Raw genomic sequence first — 22199 nt, forward strand, 5'->3', positions numbered from 1 at the left:
TTACACAAGATCTTGCCTTCTAACTTTGTCCAGAATTTCTCAACCAACAGACTTTTCAAATTGAAATAATTTCATCATTAGTTACTACCCGACAAAATATCTAGAAAAAACAATGCCATAAGAAAAACGACTCATTTAAAGAATGCCAGCTGCACTAGACTTTAAGAGGAAACCTGAAATTATAAATGTAAACGTAATCATGTCCTCTTATATCTAACAGTTATGTTTTTAACTGTAAGTGTGTTTTAATGGATAAATTTATTTCATAATCTACACAACAGAATTTCTTGAATCCATTAAGTGAGAAAACGGTTTATTCTTCATATTTTATTTTTTACAGGTGTGTGCTCTTCATTACACCGTCGTCCTCACTCTGTACCCGTCTGTCCTCAAGGAAAAACTAATTTTCTGTTCACAAACCTGAAGTTTTGCTAAAGCAGTTCACATTAGTCTCTGCTGAGCTAGTTTCACTGTTAAAAACAATATGTTCCTATTAATGTCACTATTAACCATACAAACAGTATATCACAAACTATTATTTCCCCAAAAGTAAATTAGAAAACACCACCAGGTTCAACTAATTTTAAAGACATACTGGTTAATTGTCAGCAGCAAATAAATGCTGCATCTTTTTCTATTTACATTCATGGAAGTTGATGCCTGGATAATTTATGATTATAGTATAAGGAGGTTTGGTATTGTCTAGTACCACCTTCAGATTGTCTTTTAGCTGCATGGTTTTCTGACTTTATAACTGTCACCATTTAATAGTGTTGGGTGTATGTGTCTAATGGGTGTTGACGTTTGGTGAATATTTGATTTTAAGGAAGAATTTTCATTGGCAAACTGTTGTGGGAGTGTAACTGTGACTTCTACCAGGAGTTAGCACACCAGGGTAAACAGAAAATCAATCAGATGCATCTGTTCTACTTAAAACAGGCATTTCTAGGCTAGTATGTGGCCCATGGTTCTACAGTGTTAAATATCAGTCATTGTCAGTACATATCTAGACTTTAAAACAAATCAGCAAATTTAAATTAAACATAGCTGAGACGCTAACAACATCTTTTGTTTACAGATTGGGTGTTCAGTGTGTCCATCAGTGCCTGCAGCTCCTCTCTGGATCAGCCAGGCATTAAAACAGTCTAAGAAAAATGTCTCCTGTGGCTTTATTGAGAAGCAGCAGCTGTGTGGCTGGAGTTTAGTGTTTTTATTTTAAACGTGAAGGATTTTCTCCTTTAGAACAGTCCATGAGTCCAGCTGCATGGTTCACAGATGTGGATCTTGTAGTGAACAGTTTAACAAACAGTCTCTATGTTTTGTAGATCTGGTGGTTTCCACCTGCAGCGCTGGGAGGCATCCCAACACTTCCTCCGGCCTGAACGTCTGCAAATCCCATCCTCTGCCTCCGCTTCCTCTGCTCTGTCATCTGCAAGAACACAAGACATCAGTAAGTTAATACTCACTAACTGCTGAGCAGAACAAGAGCACAGCCGGTTCCCACATTAATGTAGAAATCAAATTAGATTATCTGTAGAGTACATTACATACGGGATTAAACTGGTCAGAATGAAAATCTGCTGCACACAGAAGAAAACAGGCTCAGCAGATTCCAGAAAAGTGAATTTATTCCTAGTGCAGTGTTTACTGCTCTGCTGACTGAAGCCTGTGAATGTCTCCAGAATTATGAATAAATTGACTTTTTGGAATCTGTACAAATTTCATCTCATTTGCTTCTCATTTCTAGCCAGGCCAGCCAGACTAACAGAACACAACCTTTGATTGGTCCAGCTCATTTGAGGCTGGAGATAAAGACTATGGCAGGGGGCCAAACACACATTTGTTTGCTAAGAAAGGAGTGGGTCTGTTCTGGCCAGGCTATCTCATTTCCAGGTTGAAAATGAATTTAATTACCACTGAAAACTGCAGTTATTTCTGACTTCAAAGTAAAAATGATTACAGATGTTTATTTGAAGGTGCAGTGTGTGAGAATCAGTGGAATCTAGTGGTGATGTTGAAGACTGCAATCTTTGCACTGTGGTAGCATTTTATTGTTAACGTTAGCTAGCTGTTCCCTCTCTAGAGCCACTGTTTGGTTTGTCTTTTCTGGGCTCCTGTAGAAACATGACAGTCTCTGTGAAGGGGGACCTGCTCCCTGTGTATATAGAAAAGGGTCATTCTAAGCTAAAGAAAACAATTATGTTCAGGTGATTAGACACCAATGTAAACATTTGTTGATACTATATTCCATTTCTGCTGACAGCCCTCTGAATCTCACACTCTGCACATTTATTAGCAAATGAAGCAAAACCTTATTTGATTTGGGAATCGAACTCTATTATACCAAATTGATGTGTGGAAAATGTAACTGAAAGCCCAACAGTTAAATGTCTGCTGGGATGTAGGAAATTCTTTTTGACTGAAAGGACTGAAGCTGTCATCAGAATCAGCCAACATGTACTGAGCCAAGTATTATATAAGATTCACAATGTCTGTTGCACAGAAGCAAGAAAAAGTCAGTGAACTCTGTGCAATAAGTGCATTATGTAAACGTTTTTTCAACATCTGGGCAGATCTTCAAAGTTAACATTTCAAACCAGGAGACTCCAAAGATCCGTGGTCACTGTTGGTTCGAAGTCAGAAAGGTGCATGTCAACTAAAACATTGTCAACCTGAAAATAATCCATATTGAAACAGCAGCAGTGTAGGTGGGGGAAAAAAAATCCAGAGTCAGGAGTTCAGGTCCAGTTTGACCAGTTATTAAATCAGTTCACTTCCTTTTTCTAGCAGCTCTGGGAGTCACTAAGGATTCTGACGTTATAACGATGTTTTTGTGTTTACCTTATTACATTGCAGCCTTTTAATGAACATGCAGACAGTATTTCTGAAATCAGTAGATGCTGCTGTTTTCAGTGATACACATGTACGTGTTGATTAAAAGGATCAGGCTTCTGATTTTCAGCCCATCTAGACTGAAGATGAACTGCCTGTCCGGTCAGTGCTGTAGACGTGTTCTATTAAAAACACAGCAATGAATCCAAACAGAAAATCAGCATGGATGTGAGGTATCAGCAGAAATACCATGTTGTTTCCATGGTGATTAAAGGACTGCAACATAATGGAGAGACAGGGCAGGACGAGGGTGTGCGAGCAACGTTTTAATTACATGATGTGAATTGTTTCTGCTGTTAGAAAACATGTGTACCTGTTCTTTCAGCTCAGTCAGCTGCGCGCTGAGAGTTGTCACAACCTTCATGGTCGCAGCCAGTTTGTCCTGTAACATCCTCATCTCGTTCTGTTCCCCATCACCGTCTGTTACCACCAGAGACATCGCCTGCATCCGTGGAAACCAGTCCAGGTTGTTGTTCTGAAAAAGATCATGATCCCACACTGAGAAGTCTGTTTCAGGGATCTACAGTAAATGCATCAGTCCTGTCCAGGTGTGTTGTAAAACCTTGATCATGTGTGCAACGTAGCTCTCAGGTCCGGTGTAGTCCGTCTTGTTTTTCTCACGCACCAGAACGATGAAGTACAGGTAGTTCCAGATGTTGTGCTCCATTTTGATGTGCTCTTCAAATGACACTGTCTTATTGTCAAACTTATCTCTCTCCAGCCCTGCAGCAACAAACAACACTGGTGGTCATTCCCAGACTTTTTCTGCCAGATCAAAAAAAATCCTAATACATTTTAAAAAAACTAAAACACTTCGTAATGAAATTCGCAAGAATACCTGATGAATTCTTTTCTAAAGTCGTGGCTGACAGGACGTCTCTCTACTCACCACAGATGAAGCATGTGGTCTTCAGTACCTCCTCCTTCTTCTGTTTTTCACTCCTTAGGTCGGCAAACGTGTCAATGATGACGCCAAAGATCAGGTTGAGGACGATGATGATGACAATGAAGTAGAACAACAGGTCATACACCACACGGGCCGGGAACAGCGGCTCCTGCACACACACACACACACACACAAATACATGTGCTGTGAGATTAAACTTCCTGTGTTAACGTAGTAATACTAATAATGCCGCACTTTAAAATACACTAAAGCTTGAAGTCAGAGGTCTCCTCAGCAGTATCAAAGTAAAATCAAATCTACTTAAACCACCAACCAGCAGCATTACATTTGAGTTTCCAGGTTGTGGCCTGGCTGTTTAGCCTTCATGTTACTTTCAGGTTGCCAGGTTGTGAAAAGGACCCTGCAGTTCCTGTGGTGCCAGCAACAGTTTCTCATTTTTAATTAACATCTGGGTCCAGATGTGCTGCAGTGGCCAGTTCTTTCTCATTTAATGACTGAAGTTACAGGAAACACCTGGCATCCCAAATGCTGTTCTTAATAATGGTTTAACTGATCTGTAAAGTAGCAGTGAATGATTTATCATTAAATCACAAATTAAAAAGTGCTATTTTATCTATGTCACAAATGTATTCTATAACTACAACTGCTTTAGTGTGTAGTGGGTGTTCAGGGTAAAGTATGTTCCTTACATCCTTGGACGGTTTGCGGAGAACGTCTCCGACCCCTCCTCCGTTCCTCAGTCCGTGGTTCAGCACAGTAACAATACACATGAGCAGTGTGTCGCACGCTCGCTCCGAGTTCAATTCCTCTGAAACACACAGGTCAACGTTTAAAACTGCATCATGTAAAATACTCCACTGCAGGTTATCCTGAATAACAAGACCCACGGAACACAGATGGACTCTCACCATCGTCTTCAGCAGCCGTCTCTGTGGTGCAGCTGACTCCGTCTGCAGAGCATGACTTGAGGAAATCCTGGGAGGCTTCACTCTGCTGGGCTGAATGACAAAACACAAGAATCAGCAAAAACACAAACTGGGGCCTGACCATTATAAACACCAGCTGATAATCTGTGCAGCCTCCAGCATTAAGAGTTCAGCTGTGATAAGAGGGTCAGCGTTTGAGTTGCTCAGTTTGATTTGATGGATTTCAGTCAGATTTGTATTGTTTATGGTCCCTAATGTTTCAGGTTTAAATTGTGCTGTAGACATGAAGCTGGGTGTAAGGCACATGTTTCCTACAATCATGTTTTTAACCTTCTAACCTGCTTTGTCCACCTAGCTGCAGATTAGAATATTCTATGTTATTTAAGATGTTTATATGTTTTACTGTATTTGCTTAAAACGGTTTCATCTACTTTTTTCCCAGCTTTTTAATAAGTGTCATTGGCTTTTATCTGTTCTTTTTTATTTTGAGTCTGTAATGTCCGCACCAAATGTTCTGTACAAATCAAAAATATAATCTGGTCCCTTCAACTAGTGTTAATTTGTTTTCGTTATAATTTTCATCAAGTTTTCACTGAAGAAAACGAGACGTTAACTACATAAAAATTAAGCATTGACGACGAAAACTAAATAAAAATATATTGACATTTTTGTTGACTAATAAAAAACAAGATGAAAATGTGAGAGTAATGTTTTTAGAAAAGATCTGATCAGAATTCTTAGACGCACACGTACATTTGAAAAGTAATGGATCCACCTAGTGACGCGGGATGTGCGAGTACACGACCTCATCATAGCCTACACTGGGTTTTTGTCTGACTTAAACTATAATGAAATGACAACAGCTGGAGAAAACAAAGAAGATACATGGGTCAGTTTCACGTTTAATGCAATGACATTACTGCTAAATACAGTTTTTCTTTTAAATATTTTGGAGTTGCTCTTTTGCTTTAAAGAATGAAGAACGTCATATGCAGGTTATAAACAATGCATATCTAATTTTTGGTCTTTTATGGTAAGGCCATATTCCATATATGTTTAATGAAACTTGTTTTTCATTTAATTTTAATTTAGAATATTTTGTATATTACAATAGTTTTACTAAATTACACTTAAACCCAATAGATTTTAGTCGACTAAATCTACAGTAGATTTAGTCGACGAAAATCTTATGCTATTTAGTCGACTAAAACTAAAACAAAGCAGATGACTAAAATATGACTAAAACTAAAATTGCATTTTAGTCAAAAGACTATGACAAAAACTAAATTAAAATCTGCTGTCAAAATTAACACTGGTTCAACGGAACCTTTTTTTCAGGGGAGGGAGGGATATTCTCAAAGGTATGAACTCACCTGTGGCGATCTGTGGCAGCGGATCGACCTCCATGATGAAGTCCTCCTTCAAGCAGAGGAAGCCAACGATGGAGAAGAGGTAGACGAGAATGAGGGCAAGCAGTGCCGTCAGCAGGATGGACCGCCCATTCCGGGTCACACTCTTGATTACGTTAAACAGAGTCTCCTCACGATAGATCAGGTCAAACAGCTGCGTGCGCGCACACACAAACAAACACAGAGTTATGGTAAACCCTCAGCAGTCCTTTCTGCACAAACGGGAGTGTTCAGATTTGCTGGTTACCAGGATGCTGTAGAAGAGCTCGTGGACAAACAGGCCCAGAGTGGAGGTCAGGACATATGCCAGGTGGTACAGAAACTCCACGTCCATCACCATGGCCTTATATCCCATAATAAACGTCCCGTTGTTTCCCACAAAACTCACGACAAACACAATCTTATTGATGAGCTGCAGGTAAACAATATGACAGGATTGTGAATAACTAACCTTAGACTAGACTATTCACTAAACATTAATTACTACACTGTCACATTCACTTGTGCAGTTCTACATGTGAATGTGCTTTTAATGCCGAGGGGGCAGATGGGTAACGTAGTGTTTCTTACATTGAGTGATCCCAGCAGAATGAGAGTGTTGCCGATGCCAAAGTGGTAAATGGATCTGAGGATGAGCGCCACTGTGAGCGGCTGGAGGCCGTAACGATGGGACAACAGGCCCAACACGGAGAGACCGGTGAGGATCCAGAATATCATCAGCAGGAGAGAGTCATCAATGGCTCCTGCACAGACACGGGGGGTGGGAGGGACAGACTTAATCAATCTGAACACAAGACATCTCACAGCAGACTAAATCACATTCCTGCTCTTCAGAGGAACAGTGTCTTCCTCCAGTTCTACTCTAGGCTACCAGAGGGAAAAACAATTCAATACAATTTACTTCATTAAAAATTTATAAAACCTTCAGTAAACTTTAAATCAGTGTATGTGTCTTTCAACAGTCTTTCCTGATTTTTGATTGATTCTAACAAAAGTTAAATAATTTTATTCTTACACATGAAACAAATTGAGGACATATGTATATGTTCATAAAATTTTATATTATAAAATAAAATTTTTAGTGCCAAATAAAAACACACAACAGTGGAAGTTGCTTTAGTATGAGCCACACTGGGACAAATACTGCAGCAACAGTAACAAGGTCGTAGTGTCTGCATTCGCACCTTTTCCAGAGTTGTAGGGGTAGAAGAAGGCGATGATGAGGTTGATGAAGACAGCGAGGTTAAAGGAGATGGTTCCCCACAGTGTCATCCTCCTGGAGAACCAGTACAACACTGGCATACCTGAAAACCACACACATAAGTCATGTCAGAGATGTGACAAAATATACACAACACATGACTCCTACTTAGGTCATATGACAACACCTCCACAACTACTGATGGAAGAGATAAAAGCTGCAAGATTTGGCTGAAAGCTCCAGAAGGGCGTGAGGTCAGGTTCAATTTTACTGCTTCATCATTTTAACAACTTTTTGTGCTTATTGTCTCTTCATGATGTACTAAATTCAGAAAAAAAAAAAACTGTAAACATTATAAGTCAAAGGAACGATATAATGCATTAAATTATTTCCACCAAGAAAATACAGCAGACATGAGTTTCCAAATTCAAGTCTTACAAGAATCTGCATTGCTCTTGGTGTTGAAAATTCTATTAACTGTGTGTGTGTGTGTGTGAGATGTGCGTGCATGCTCACTCCTGAGCTTCTTCTGCCACTTCATCTCTCCATGCAGGAAGGCGGTTTGCTCAAAGAAATGTGTGACCTTCGACCCCTGCTCGTCCTGCTCGGTGGTGTTGAAGACTCTGAACTTTGACTCGTCTGTCAGAAACTCACAGATGGGATGAACAGGAAACACGATCTGCTCCATGCTGCGGTCCTCACGCACAATCTGGAAACAGAGAAATGACCTCACATCAGCTCAGGATCAAATACAAACTAGGACCAGCACACTCATGTATTCTACCTGTTTCTCTGGACTCAGACCTAAACTTCAGAACCCACATTAAATCAAAATCTTTCTCAGTGATCAGCAGAAAATCCGACACTCGTCCACTGCAGCTCATCTCTCATCAAGAGGAAGTTGGCGTTAAACTGAACTACAATAGACGGGACATGGGATGCGCTGGACACAATGCATCCTGGGTGTTGCAGGATTTTTTATCTTGGGAGCTTTTGGGAATGTCATTTGTCACTGTTTTCTCCAGTCACAGGGCATTAATCCAAATTGTTTGGATTAAATGATCATCTGTGGAGCAGTGGATTGTTCCTTTAAAGTACCAAAATGAGCAGGCTGGACTTCTGCAATGAACTGTTCTCTGATCTGTCCAGGGCAGCAATCAGACAACTTCAGCTCATCCAGAACCTGCTGCAACAAGGTCCAAAACAGGGACCAGCACAGTGTAAACTCCAGTTCTACCAGTTAACAGTTTCTCAATAAATCAATCAATCAGGTTCACTTGTCAGATAAACTAAATATTCCAGGGACACAGCAGTAGTGTCAGTAGTACCAGTACCTCTATCTGTGCGGTCAGCTGGTCGTAGTACTCCAGTGGGTCCTGCTCCACCACAGCTGCTGGTGCTGTGGACTTCAACATCTGGGACAGAGGACGGTTGTTCAGGTTCAGCTGCAGACACATAAACAGCAACGTTAAGAGTCCTGCAGCACTGCTGCAATATCAACATCGCTGTAAATGTTGGACAGATGTTTACCATGGAGGAGATTCCCTCCTGGTCCTCTTTACTCTGCTTTGGTGCTTTCAGGAGGTTCTGCAGGACTTTGTTGTGTCTGGCCAACTGAAAACAGACACATGAGACTCCAAACTTTTTGCAGCAGAAGACGAAGAAGCATCAGATCCTTTACTTAAACACCACAGTGTGAAAATACTACAATACCATAAAAGTTCTTCATTCAAAAATGGAAAAAGCAGGACACTCAGGACTGGGATGTGGACTCGGACTAAATTTCCCCTGGTGGGTTTTGGTCTGACTGCACATTGAAAGGAGAGAATGACCTCCAGCCAGCCAATGAGGAGTTAGTGTTTAATCACCTGTTCAGCCAGGATGTAGATGTTGTGTCCCACCTCCCGAGGAGAAACCTCCACTTCATCGAACTCAATCTCCTGATTATAGGCCTTCTTTATCACCTCTATCTGTGCGTGCACACACGCATACACACACACACACACATACACAACACACACACAGATCAATAACATGTCCTTGTCCAACACAGAGACTGAACAGCTTTGAGTGACAGTTTTTAGACATAAAAAGAACAAAGGGATCTGGAGGAGGGTTCGGACCAGCTCTCGCGGCCGTAGGTTGAACAGGATCCTCTCTGCATTCTCACTGTCATGGCGACTCTCCATCAGGGCCAACAGCAGCTTGGAGGCATTGTCCTGGCAACCAAGAGAGACAACAGCTGCAGTCAAACATCTGGACTGAACCTGACAAAGGTATGCGGATGCCTGAACACTCCCTCCATGTGGGATTAATGGGTAGAAATGGAAATTTTAAAATTGAATTCACAACAATAAGATGTGAAAAACAGTTAAACAAACCCCAGTGATTCTGTGTTCTGTGTACATGTACCTTCAGCTGGAGCACCATTTCCATCTGGTACCGACACAGTGGGCTGATGTCATTCAGGATCAGAGCTGTGATGATGTCGATGCCGTTGGATTCATGTGTCACGATACACGTCTGAAACACACACAGCACAAACACTATACTCTTCCACTGGACAGATCATCACAATGAATGATAAATAAAAAGTGTTCTTTATGTTTATATCTTAGACTTGGAATTGACACCATTTTGGATTTTATCTTCCTTGTCTCAAGATTAAACCTGTGACAGACTCTGCATCTGCAGAGACTTCTCTGTGGCAGGTCACCTGGTTCTCCTGGCAGGGGCCCTGGCAGTACTCTGTGAGGGTCTCCAGGGTCTGGGTGATCAGGTGGACGTTTGATTCATTGATATAGAGGCCCAGCAGGCCCAGACCTCCGGTGGTGCTTCCACACATGATGTCCAGGAACTGAAGCGTCTCACACACCAGGTTGTAGTTGGTCTTATTGTTCTGGCATCGCAGAAAGTTCTGGAAACATACAGACTCAGTTCAGAAGCTTTTTCTCATAAAGAAAACAAAACAAAAACAGCCTAAATGTGTCCAATAAAAACCAAAAGGTACACGTCTTCACTGTAAGCGAAACTAACCTGCAGGTCCTGGTTGTGGTTTTCACAGAGCAGCTGTAGGAACCTGAGGATGGGCTTCATGATAATGACAGCTGGGCCCATCTCCGTCTCCACCTCCTTCTGCTCTGCTACTGGTTGAGCTGGGAGGGCAGAGGTGCCTGCTACCGTGGTGATGGACTGACCCTGGACCAGTAAGGGGTGACCTCCTGAATCAGAAAGTACCATTGTTCCAGAGCCTGTAAAATTAAGACTTTTCAGTATGTAAGTTATCTGTCCTGTGTTACAGTGGCAGGAAAAATATTTGATTGTCTGATAAAGAACATCTTCATTTAAATTAGCCAACAATGATCCCAGTCTATAAAATTAAGCAAAAACAATCCTGGAGAAATGAGGTTCTTAGCAAACAAACACCATCTAAAACCAATGTTTTAAATGTGGTGACACACCTGCTGCTCTGAAGATGAAAGTACAACAACAATACTATTTTCATTTCAGAAAACACCACCCATGTCAGAATAAAATATGACATGATAATTTAGTTGAAATATGTTGAGAATAAAGTTGTAAAATATGAAACAACTTATAGCAACAAATAGTCAACTTTTGCCAGATCTGAATCTCACCGCTCTCCAGCTCCTTCTCGCTCGCCTTGTGCGTCATCTCCCCAACATTAACAGACACGGTCGCCTTTATGTCGGACTGGGCTTCTTTCATCCGGTCGTGAAGAACCTTAAAGAACTTCTCAGACTTGTTGTGGCCCATCATCAGTTTATAGAAGGAGTTCTGCGGGACACAGATAGGACGTTCTCACACCCTTTCACTGCATCCATGTATAGCAATGCTGCCAGGCTAAATAACAGAAACAGCTTAGACTAGCTGAGATCTAGGCGTTCCTAACAAACTGACAGCTGAGTGTGAGTATGTGGGACCTGTATCTCAGTGTTTCCTCCCTCCAGCAGACAGATGGCCAGCTGGATGCTCTCCTGGAAGATCTTCTCGTTTTTGGTGCACATCACCAGATCTGTGAACAGCTTTGTTCCTCCTTCTCTGTCCAGTCGACACTGAATCGCCACCACTGCCGCCCAGTCCCGCTCCTGCTCCCCACCTGACACACACACACACACACACGCACACACGCACACAGCTATTAACCAACAATTTGTCAATCTGCCACATTCACATGGCTGCCAAAAATCTTCTTCTGCACACCACAGGATCCTCAGCACCTCATCAGTTGGCCTCTGTCTCACCACCTGACTTCAGCTGAACTTGTAAAAGCAGACAGCCCCCCCCCCCACAAGTCAACCACTTCCTGTCTGTGATGTAATTTCCTTTCATACAGGAAGTGGGATGAGCAGGTGTAAACTGTCAGATTTTCTCACCTGTGAACTGCAGATTAAATATTGATGTCACTTTGCTCTTTTTTTGTTACAATAAAACTTTAGCTCAAAATCTGTTTTCATCTTTGTTGCCGTTAAAATGGAAAAAATGGCTTTGCTCAAATAATCAGACTTTACAAATGTCATGTTATTCAGTCTTATTGTGAAACTAAACTGTACCTGTCAGAAGAATTTCAATTGTACAACAGTTTAATATTAAGAGACAAAATAGAAAATTAAGAAACAGAAAGAGGCAAAGAAAAAGGGAGAAAAACAAGTGAAACAGGGCCATGAAATAGGAAAAAAAAGCTAAATGAGAATGTATTTTTGTCATCAATTTATTTAAATGTCATAAAAAAAAATTTTTTATTTTTTAAAGAGGTGTTGGGTCCAAACTGTTGAAAACACACCACACCACAAGCCAAGGTATATGAGCAGAGTGGCTGCTCGGTGAAACACAATAAAACTAACTGCAGCGTCGTTCCTTTACCTGCAACTGCTCCCAGCTCAGCCATGTCATTCTTAGAGTTGCTTTTCTTGTTGGGAAACAAGTAGTTCTGCAGTAAAACCTTCCTCAGCGAGATTCCCTGAAGCAACACGACACAGCAAGGACAAGAAGGGCTCAGCTCACGTTTTAAAGATGCAGATCTTTCACTACTGGGACATTTTTGAAATTCTTTTATTAGCTCATGTTTTCTTTGTGCAGTTTGTATGAACATCCAAAAGTCCTTTTATGTAAAAAGAATAAAATACCACACCTGAGATATATAAAGTTAGTCTGATTCATGGTGGGTGTTGTGGGCTGTGACTTTTTCATTTGACTCAGTTATTTTGTTCATTGGTTGTTTAACTGACCTTGTCATCAAAGTCCAGCGTCCTGATCAGCATCTCCTGCAGGGTTCTCAGGACTTTAATACACAACTTTTCATCAGAAGACATCAGAGCCTTTGTGTGCTGGATCAACCTACACACACACAGACACACACAGATATTTACCCATCACCACTCTGTCAGTGTGTGTGTGTGTGTGTGTGTGTGCTACAGGAGATTTTGGACTTGGAGAACCTGGACCTACTTGGAGAGGAATCCTCCGGACTCGCATCGCTGTCGGGCATCTGTTCCCTCCAGAAACAGCAGCTCCGGCTGGTGGAGGACATCCACCAGCACGGACAGCTCAGCATTCACCAGCGGCTTCAGTCGCTCCTCCAGCGTGTTGATGATGTCCTGTTAACGTCAGACACATTCACTTACTGCTTCACATGTGGTGGTTCTGACAGTTGGCTCAGCTGTTTTCTGGAGCTCTTTAGCCTAGATTGGAATTTCTACACTCAAATCTTTGGATTTTTATTGTCAGTGAGGCTTCCTGCTAAAATAAAGGTGAAACAACAGTAAAATAAAAATATAACACAGTGCATTTTTACATGTATTTAAACAGATATGTAATCTGTAGACTGACACAGGACAAATTACATTTTCTTTTATATCTCTAGTAACTGACCAACCCCATTCATCTGAAACTCGCATGTGATAGGAGCAACATCACAGTGACATCCCAAGTTCCCCTTAAATATGTTTGGCCAGCCCCAGTGAACACAGAATAAGACTTTTGTATATGTCCTTGTCTTTTTCACACTGGACTCCTCTCACTCTGAACCTCAGCTGGACTGCTCTCGTTTAATGTGTACCTGTAGTTTCTCTATGATGTTCTTGTAGTCCCAGGGGTTGCTGGGAGCCATAGGTCTGGAGGAGCGGGACAAGGATTTGTAGTTCGTGGTGGAGCGGGACAGAGAGTTGATGGCGGAGTTAGACAGCATGGAGCTGAATTGAACCTCCAACTCCCGAGGAAGAGAGATCGAGCGGCTCTTAGCTAAAGACACAGAGAGATATTCACATCAACCTGTGCAATGGACAGATTCAGCAGAGGTGATCTAATTTGTGTGGGTGGAGCCAGGTGTGCGTGTCACCTGTCATGGCGAGGGTCCTGATGCAGGTCTCCACCTGTCCTCGGTGCTGCTGCTGCAACCAGGGACAGTCCAACAGCCTGACGGACGACTGCAGCAGCTGAGTCACAATAGTGTGATGAGTCTGACAGAGCAAGAGAGAAAAGAGCAGGATTAGAAAAGTGGAGAGTCCAGAGCGCCCTCAGAATAGTTCCACACTAACAGACGTGAAGTCATCACTTTTTATAACACACTGCAGCATGTGTGGAATCACACACTCTCCTGCTCAGACGCTGATTCAGCTGATTGACCTGTTGCTGCTGTTAATAAAAAGCCTCATCCCTTTAAGGAAATCTCTGTCATCTGACATTAGAGCGTTTTTGACATGGGGTGCAGTGCATCATGGTCCTGACCTGCAGAGAGGTGCTGTTTTCGGAGAAAGGGGAACTGAAAAAAGCGATGATGGTGTCAAAGACCACGTTGATGATGTACTTCTCCAAGACGGGATCGGAGAGGCGCTTCTCTCGTTTATTACAAACCTGCAGACGAAAAACATCATGAAAACATAAGAAAATACCTGGAACATAGGCACATTGTACATTCTGCTGTAAACCTGCAGGAAATAACAAATTCCAGTAGCCATGATCAGCACCATGACAGTGCTGTTGTTACCCGGGCCATGTCCACCGTGAAGTCTTCAAACAGCTTCCAGATGTGGTTGGATGTGTAGATTTCCTTCATCTCCACCTCTGTGTCCACATAGCAGTGATTCACAAAGTTCACGTAGGCAATTTTCACCTGGACACACACACACACACACATATTGAGACAGGTGTGTTTTAGTTCACACACACACACACACACACACACACAAATATTGAGACAGGTGTGTTTTAGTTCACAGTGATTTCTAACAGTGCTGGAGGAGTACTCAGATACTTTACTGCAGTAACAGTAGAAATACCACAGAGTAAAAATCCTCTGTTCCAAGTAAAAGTCCTGCATTCCAAATGTTACTGCAGTAAAGGTCCAAAAGTACCATCATCCAAATATACTTGAAGTATCCAAAGTAAAAGTAGTCATTGTGCAGAATGGCCCATTTCACATGAATGTATCTGATATTATTGGATTCTAATTATTGATGCATTATTGTGTTCATCACTTTAATGTTGCAGCTGGTAAAGGTGGAGCTAATGTTAACTACCTTATATACTTCTAATTTGAAGTACTTTCCATACTGCTGGGTAGTTTGGGAATTTCCCACCAGGGATCAATAAAGTTTGATGATTAGACTCGATTTTGTTTGATTCATCTGATTCTGAAAAGGAACTAAAGTTATCAGATGCAGGAAAAAGTACAAGGTTTGGCTGTGACATGTAGTGAAGTCCAAGTACAAATACCTCAGAATTGGACTAAAATACAGTACTTGTATAAATGTACTTTAATGAACCTACAGTCTGCAGGGGCGAAGCTAAACAGAAAACAGTACCTCGGTGATGCAGTCCTCATGTGTGACCACTCTGACCACATCCTCCAGGGGCAGCAGTGAAGTACACTTGATCTCGGTGTAGACGTTCTTCCCCTCTGCACAGGCGGCCAACAGCTCCACCAGAGAGATGTGATACCTGCACACAGGATCACAGGGTTTCCTATCTTGAATTGAACACAATATCTTTCACAACCTGTAAAAAATAAACGACAGTACACACCAGTAATGATGCTACCGCCGCAGCCTGAGCGATCTCACATCGCCTACGACACGACTATGTAACTTTCGGGTTCGGGTCGGATCACTCAGCCCTCGCACCTGCTGCCAAGCGGAAGACCTGCTTTACGGCATACGTCACGTTTATAGCTAACTATGAAACTAAACAAAACTATAACAGGGTTTTGTTGGAGGAAGGGTAGAAAAGAGAGAACCCAGGAACCCGAACACGAATTACTATCGAACGGAGTTACACCCTGGACTCGCTAGTTCCGTCAGCTTAGTCAATACATCCATGTGTATTGCGTTTATATTGAAGTTTATACAGCGGCAGTGTTTACGACACTTGCGCTTATTAACCAGACGGGGGAAACCGTGAGCAAAAGTTACATTGTGTTGCTTTAACTAGCTGCTGTGGTCCAAACTGACCTCGGACCAGATTACCTGCTGCTTTTACACACCAATGTGGCTTATGAGCTTTCTAAAGTAGAGATGCTAATGCTGAGAGAAAGAAACCGTTACATGAATTATTGTTATTTACTAAAACATGTAAACAAATCACAGTATTTGTCCAGGTGATGCTAATATCTGGTGGATTTCCTAAAAACTTTCTTGAACTGAAATGGGTCGCCATGGTTACCTGAGCGGGCTCTTCTCTGTGATTCCCTCCCTACTTTCCGCCATCAAATTCAACATGATGTTGAAGGAGGCCTTATCGTTGTAGAAGACGACCACATCCTCCCCTGCATTCGTTAACTGAAGAGATTAAAACACACACACACACACACACACACACACAAATTACTACATCACACCAACATACAAAAATATTTTTGGCAAACTGACACATCGTCTCCATCCTCATCCTCACCTCGGTCATGATCATGTCCTGACACTTCTTCACGTACTTTCCCTCGGCCTTGATGATGGTGTGGAGGAAGTTGAGGTACTGGACATGGCGGCCGTGCGTGGCCAAACAGTGGATGAAGTGCTGCAGGACGCTCTCTGAGATCTCGCTGCACAGCTGGTAGTTATTACTGAAGATGTGCTGCACCGTCTCCGCCTCCAGCAGCTGCAGATGGAGGAGGAACATTTTGAGTCTGTCAGGCTGCTGCTAGCAACTATTTTCATTTTCAGTTCATAAGAATTTCTTCTAAATCAGTCTACTGGTCATTCAGTGCCCCAGATATAACAGTCAGTGGTGAAAAATAACCAAGTGCTGTACTTAAATACAAATTTGAGGTACTTGTATTTTACTTTTACTCATTTTATGCAATGTTATACTTTTCTCTCCTGTATTTCTTCAAAACCTGTAGTTACTCATGAGTTTCCCAATTATTGTACTGGTACTTTTACTCAAGTGAAGGTTTTGAATATAAACCTTCTGACCGAGCAGTACAACAAGTTAGAAAAGCAAACTAATCTTTCTGAAGTTGTAACCAGTAAACTCAGTAAACTCAGGGCTTGTCAGATATTATAAGAGTGTGTGAAAAAATGAGTGGTCTTAGATAAGCCAGAGATCTAGGAAATTGTCTGTTGATGTTCCCGATACAACTAATTAACCAGTTAGCTTTCTACCATTTAACTTAAGCAGTTATAAAATCAGTGTACCCCGGGGTTGAGGAAGAGATTGAGGTTCTTGTGAAGCAAAGCCTGGTTCTCTTGGTTCCCCATGCAGAACTTCTGCAGGAACAGGTGAGTGTACCGGATAATCTCCTGCATCTTCACATCATTCTGCAGATAGACAGCGACAGATTAACATCTGGAGGAATCCTTTTTGTTTTTGCTTCATTTTGCTGAGCTGCTTTGTTTTGTTTTGTTTTGTTTCTTTAAAAGTGCAATTAATGAGCTTAAAAGGTCCCAAACGGTCAGGGACCTGAGATAGAGTCTTTGTACAAAACTGCTGTTATGAATATTTCAAGAAAAACGCAGCATTTCACCAAGCAGAGTTTGATCATGACCTAGGCTAAAAGATTTATCAGAGAGAAAAAACTAGCTTCATCAAACGAATCTCACTTTCCAAAGACATAAACAACTAGATGCACCACCGACGTTCAAACTTCCTTCTACCTGGAAAATGTCTGTACTCACAGAATCCATATGAATCTGTTATGATGCTTTTATTTTGAAGGTTGCCAGTTTCACCTTGTCGTAGGACACCTGTAGCAGGTCCAGCATGACTTTATGAGCTCCCATGTTTTTCAGCAACCGCTGCTGCTTCTTCCAAACTCCACTGCTGCACATCCTATTCAACCTCTCCAGGATCTACAGGGGTGAGCGGTTGGGCAAAGGGACGTAATGCAAAATTAGGAGATACAGACATCAACAAAAATGTAAATGTTCATACATATTGTGCGGAAGAATGGAAGTGGCTGCCTGGAGAACAGGTACCAGCATGTTCACACAATTATAAAATAATTCATAAACATTACGTCAGGGGTTCCCCAGGGCTCAAGCTTTGAGCCATTGTTGTTTATTTTTAACATTCTATAAACAATATTTGTCAAGTTTCCAACACATTAAAAAGTATTTGCAGATTTTTTGCAGACAACTTTGTTTTTCTGTTTCCTTTAAGATATTACTGCTTCGATCTCCAGCCGTGGTGGTTGAAGCTGTCGGTCAAGCATTCACAAGTCAAGACTGAAAAGAAGGTGATACTGCATCATCAAACAGCCTGTCTGAAGAGGTAAAACATTTGGCAGTAAAGTGGGCTGGATGAAAACATTTCATAGAACTCCAAAGTTTACAGTTTCCATGATTTTCTGGCCAAGCTTGTATTTGAAAATAAAAATCACTCATTCAAAAGATCATAGAAATACACAAGATAATTTGGGATTTGAGCAACTGAAAAAACAAATGACTGGAAGTCAAAATCATCTGGGCAAAAGAAAAAGGCAAACAATGATTTGGACTGGCTGAACTTCAGAATGTATTTTTACATTTATTCAAAACAAGGACAGTCGATTATCTCCTCCATTTCTTTCTTCAACTCCTTCAATTAATGTACTTCATGGGCATGCATGTATTGCAAATAAAACAAATCAAACCCTATCTTTTAATTTCCTCTTAATTTAGATTTCGTGACATTTGAAGTGACTATTAGGAAAAATAATCAAATGTAATTATTCTGAGCAGTAAAAGCCCCCACTGAGACAAGCATGACAAGAAACATCACAGTCGAGCCCACATTGATTGATTGATAGGTGATCTTTGGGAAGCTTCAACATAGACAATGCCACACCAAAGATGGAGACGGAAAAACAACGGTACAGGTTACCACTTGGAGGAACAAAAACTGACAAGTGTTCTCACCTCTTTGACTTTCTGGTAGTTCTCGTTACCCTTCTCCTTCTTGGGCACTGGTTCGCCTGAAGCCCCCTGCAGGATTCAGAGGGCAAGACAGCATATGCAGTTCTCTCTGGGTATGGTACTACATTATACACACTTCATTCACAAATCAAACTATTAGTCCATTTTAGAGTATGTGTGATCTGATACGATGTGCTTAAGCAGTAGGTATGATTTCCTCTACCATGATTAGTTCTAGTTTTTGTAAAGATGCACCATTAGTAAGTAAAACTTCTGTTTTTATTCTTACATGAATGACATTAAACTGTGGTTGTGACTCTGGTCCACAGTCAGATTCTAATGGCTCTCTCTCTCAATATATATATATATATATATATATATATATATATATGTATATGTATATATGCCACATAACCATTACACTGCACATTTCAGTTCTTGGAAATGAATTAAGGATTGAGAGATTTGTAATCAGAAGATAATTAATTTAACTGCTGTGAAAGCAAAAATGACAGCCAGTAAATGAAAAGGCAGTTCATGGTCAGCATTTTGACCGGAACACAACTGGCTTATTGCTTGTTAGGTTGTTTAACAGTTTGATATGGAGTACAAATGTGTATATAATGTATGGCTCTGATAAAATGACCCTATTGAGACATTTTGGAGCATTTTGCCTTCAGTTAGCAGAAAAAAAAACAATAAAAAGAAAGAGGGAGGCATCACATGCAACAGAACTAAACCCAGGACCACGAAGTTGGACCTCAACCAGCAAAGACACCAAGAAGCCCCACACCAACGTTAAGTACAGAAAGTTCAAACCCCAAGATGAGAACATTCAAAAGTATTTTTTAGTTTGAGTTTAGTCTAGATTCACAAGCACAAGTCAGATTATTAATAAATGTTAGTCTACTGATAACATTTTCCTGTGCTGGCGTAAGTAGTGACTCTGAGTTAGTTAGTATGATGGTTAGACACAGTTAGCTGTTATTTACAGCAGCTTGAAATGACGCTGTACTTTTCACCCCCTCCTCTTCTCAATCTTCCTAATTTGTTTCTCATGTGTTTCTGTATCTAATTTAAATAAATGTAGAAAAAGATGTGATTTCGTAATATTAGGAACATAAACATGTCCAGGTAATCAGGTGGATTTTGGTGAATAATCCACTGTTTAGTTGCATAAAAAAAATCATTCTAAAATCCTGACCTATATAAGACTCTACAAGTCTGCATCAGTGTCAAAACAAAACTGTGACTTCACCTGAAACATGAATATTGCAAGTGATACAGGCAAACAGTGACTCAATTATATATATATGTATATATATATATATATATATATATATATATATATTAATATTGTACATGACTGAAATACTAAAAACACAAGAATTTAACAATTTAATGTTAAAGTGTTCCTTTCTTAGTACCCAAAATGTGACTTCTCTACTGGTATATGATCACCTTGATAATATTCATACTGCTGTGAAAAAGTTGTCAAAAATGGTTGAGCGTAAGTTCTTCTGCCGCTTATGTCAGCCATTCCACCTAGTCTTCGTTACCCGCCAGCTGTCCCCCCCTGCAGGAATCGTTGGTGGCGATGTGGCGGGGAGAAGTGCTTGGAAGGCTCAAGGCTTACCTCTACATGTCTTCTCCACATGAGCCTCATCTTTTATCCATCGTCAGATTTCCATTAGAGTGTGGTCGTTTTGTTGTACAGCGTTCCCTGGTGGCTTGGGCTTGTTATTCCTGAAAACTGGACATTGGTTCTCTGTTGGCAGATACTGAAAACCTGCAGACTGTGCCATGTGCCATGGACTCTTTGCCTCTTTGATTGCGCATGATTGTGACCAAAACCTGGTAACTGGTTCAACACTCACTGGTAAACAAGACTCATCTCTTCTTCTTCGCATGAGCTGCATTTTCTTCTGCTGACAGAGACTTGGTTGAAAGCAGGGAATAATAGTGCTAGAGATTCTTCCTCCTGACTGGTCTTTTCTCAGCTCTGCATGAGTGGAGCGCCGAGGTGATGCTGACCCTTAAGGCTTTCTCATTTCTTGTCATTATCTATAGGCAGCAGCAGCACGGCGCCCGAATGGTTCCAGTCCTACTTATCCAACAGGACTTTTTGAGTAACGACTGGAGACGACATCTCCTCATCTACTCCTGTTTCCTGTGGGCTGCCCTGCTCTATTTCATCGTATATTCTCCCACTAGGGGATTGTTTGATTGTTTCATAATCTTCTGTGTAAACTGAGTGTATTTTATTGGATGCTCCTAATGCCCTTGACTTAAATCAATCTTAGATCACTGACTGCAAAGCTCAGGCCTGCAGAAAAGATTCTGGGGGTCATCTTTTTTCCAGTTACGTCTGCTACTTCAGATTAAACCTTTCCTCTCCCAAAAAGGCTATCCATGCATTTCATCAGCTGTCAGCTCAGTTGCTGTAATGACTCTATGAGAGTTAATCACTGTTTCTATTCTCATTCTCTCAGAACACTGCTGCTCATTGTTTAACACATACTGCTAATATAACCCTATAACCATATGTTCTTCATGTCTTCTTTGGCTACCAGAATAGATTTAAAAATTTTGATGTTTGCATTTAGAGTTTAAAGGGCTTTGCAAGTTACAAGTGACAAGTTACTTATCTGAACTTTTATCTTTCCATAAGAGCAACAGATCACTGAGGGTATCTACGTAAAAAGGCTGACCTGCAACTCTTTAAGTCTAAATGAAAGAGATTTTTCTTCAGTCTGTCATTCAATTCGCAGTAGGGTACTGTCATATTATAGTGGTGGTGTTTTAGTCTTTGTACATTGTGTCATCAGTCTGTTACATCGTGTTAAGCACTGTGGTTCGCTGGTCCTTGCTGTTATGTGCTATACAAATAAGGTTTGATTTAATTTGATGTAACTAAAGATAAAGGTGACAAAAATTATGTTTTTGCACCTCACCTCTCCTTTCTCCTGCTTCCCGTCCCCTCCTCCAGAGCCCTTCTTCTCCACCCACAGTTCAGATTTCTCCACCAATGTCCGAAGACGATCCAGATCAGCCTTGATCAACTTGTAGTTCTCCACATCCTGAGCCGAAATCAGCAACTGGACCTGTAGACGCACACAGAAAAATTTTAAAGGATTAACATCGGTGTCCTGTTAAGGATGGCCAGGGTTTAAATTAAGCCGAATGCTATTGAAACCCAAACCCTACAGCCCTGTAGTGAAAATGCTCCAAAAATTAGTTAGTGAAAAGACCTGAAGCTGTCCTGGGGACCCATGGTGGAGTAACACGAAACTAGAAAGTGAATGCAAACGTCCAGATTTCCCGGCAATTACAAACCACTGCCAGGAAAAAGAAGTACTTTATTAATCCTCAAGAGGAAATTCCGCTGTTACAGCAGTTATTAAAATTGAAATTATTTAAATTATATTGATTAATAGTAAATCATAAAGTAATTAACTAATTATTTATTTGGGGGGGGGTTTGTGTGTGTGTGTGTGTGTGCGTACATGCATGTGT

The 22199-nt window shown here is 41.1% G+C and overlaps 1 protein-coding gene across 2 annotated transcripts in view; it reads right to left on the minus strand.

Annotated features, from left to right (window-relative positions):
- Nucleotides 1-296: 296 nt before the first annotated feature.
- Nucleotides 297-22199, minus strand: part of itpr3 (inositol 1,4,5-trisphosphate receptor, type 3) — an 87941-nt gene continuing 66038 nt past the window's right edge. Inside the window, exons 27-60 of one of the 2 annotated variants that reach the window (XM_026333222.2) lie at nucleotides 21638-21787; nucleotides 18687-18752; nucleotides 17520-17639; nucleotides 16986-17108; nucleotides 16246-16446; nucleotides 16015-16130; nucleotides 15159-15294; nucleotides 14342-14467; nucleotides 14083-14208; nucleotides 13694-13814; nucleotides 13415-13596; nucleotides 12805-12953; nucleotides 12585-12693; nucleotides 12220-12316; nucleotides 11280-11455; nucleotides 10974-11133; nucleotides 10372-10586; nucleotides 10052-10252; nucleotides 9748-9858; nucleotides 9459-9554; nucleotides 9204-9305; nucleotides 8866-8949; nucleotides 8670-8780; nucleotides 7852-8044; nucleotides 7319-7438; nucleotides 6705-6877; nucleotides 6382-6546; nucleotides 6099-6288; nucleotides 4708-4797; nucleotides 4489-4607; nucleotides 3782-3947; nucleotides 3455-3615; nucleotides 3206-3367; nucleotides 297-1429 (exon numbers count right to left, since the gene is read on the minus strand). In XM_026333222.2, coding sequence (XP_026189007.1) covers nucleotides 1313-1429; nucleotides 3206-3367; nucleotides 3455-3615; nucleotides 3782-3947; nucleotides 4489-4607; nucleotides 4708-4797; nucleotides 6099-6288; nucleotides 6382-6546; nucleotides 6705-6877; nucleotides 7319-7438; nucleotides 7852-8044; nucleotides 8670-8780; nucleotides 8866-8949; nucleotides 9204-9305; nucleotides 9459-9554; nucleotides 9748-9858; nucleotides 10052-10252; nucleotides 10372-10586; nucleotides 10974-11133; nucleotides 11280-11455; nucleotides 12220-12316; nucleotides 12585-12693; nucleotides 12805-12953; nucleotides 13415-13596; nucleotides 13694-13814; nucleotides 14083-14208; nucleotides 14342-14467; nucleotides 15159-15294; nucleotides 16015-16130; nucleotides 16246-16446; nucleotides 16986-17108; nucleotides 17520-17639; nucleotides 18687-18752; nucleotides 21638-21787 — 4734 coding nt within the window. In that variant the 3' untranslated portion in view covers nucleotides 297-1312. The remainder of the gene's footprint in view (nucleotides 1430-3205; nucleotides 3368-3454; nucleotides 3616-3781; nucleotides 3948-4488; nucleotides 4608-4707; nucleotides 4798-6098; nucleotides 6289-6381; nucleotides 6547-6704; nucleotides 6878-7318; nucleotides 7439-7851; nucleotides 8045-8669; nucleotides 8781-8865; nucleotides 8950-9203; nucleotides 9306-9458; nucleotides 9555-9747; nucleotides 9859-10051; nucleotides 10253-10371; nucleotides 10587-10973; nucleotides 11134-11279; nucleotides 11456-12219; nucleotides 12317-12584; nucleotides 12694-12804; nucleotides 12954-13414; nucleotides 13597-13693; nucleotides 13815-14082; nucleotides 14209-14341; nucleotides 14468-15158; nucleotides 15295-16014; nucleotides 16131-16245; nucleotides 16447-16985; nucleotides 17109-17519; nucleotides 17640-18686; nucleotides 18753-21637; nucleotides 21788-22199) is intronic. The other variant, XM_026333223.2, reaches the window with a different exon arrangement.

This window comes from Mastacembelus armatus, chromosome 7 (genome assembly GCF_900324485.2).
Source record: "Mastacembelus armatus chromosome 7, fMasArm1.2, whole genome shotgun sequence".
NCBI classification, from domain to species: domain Eukaryota; kingdom Metazoa; phylum Chordata; class Actinopteri; order Synbranchiformes; family Mastacembelidae; genus Mastacembelus; species Mastacembelus armatus.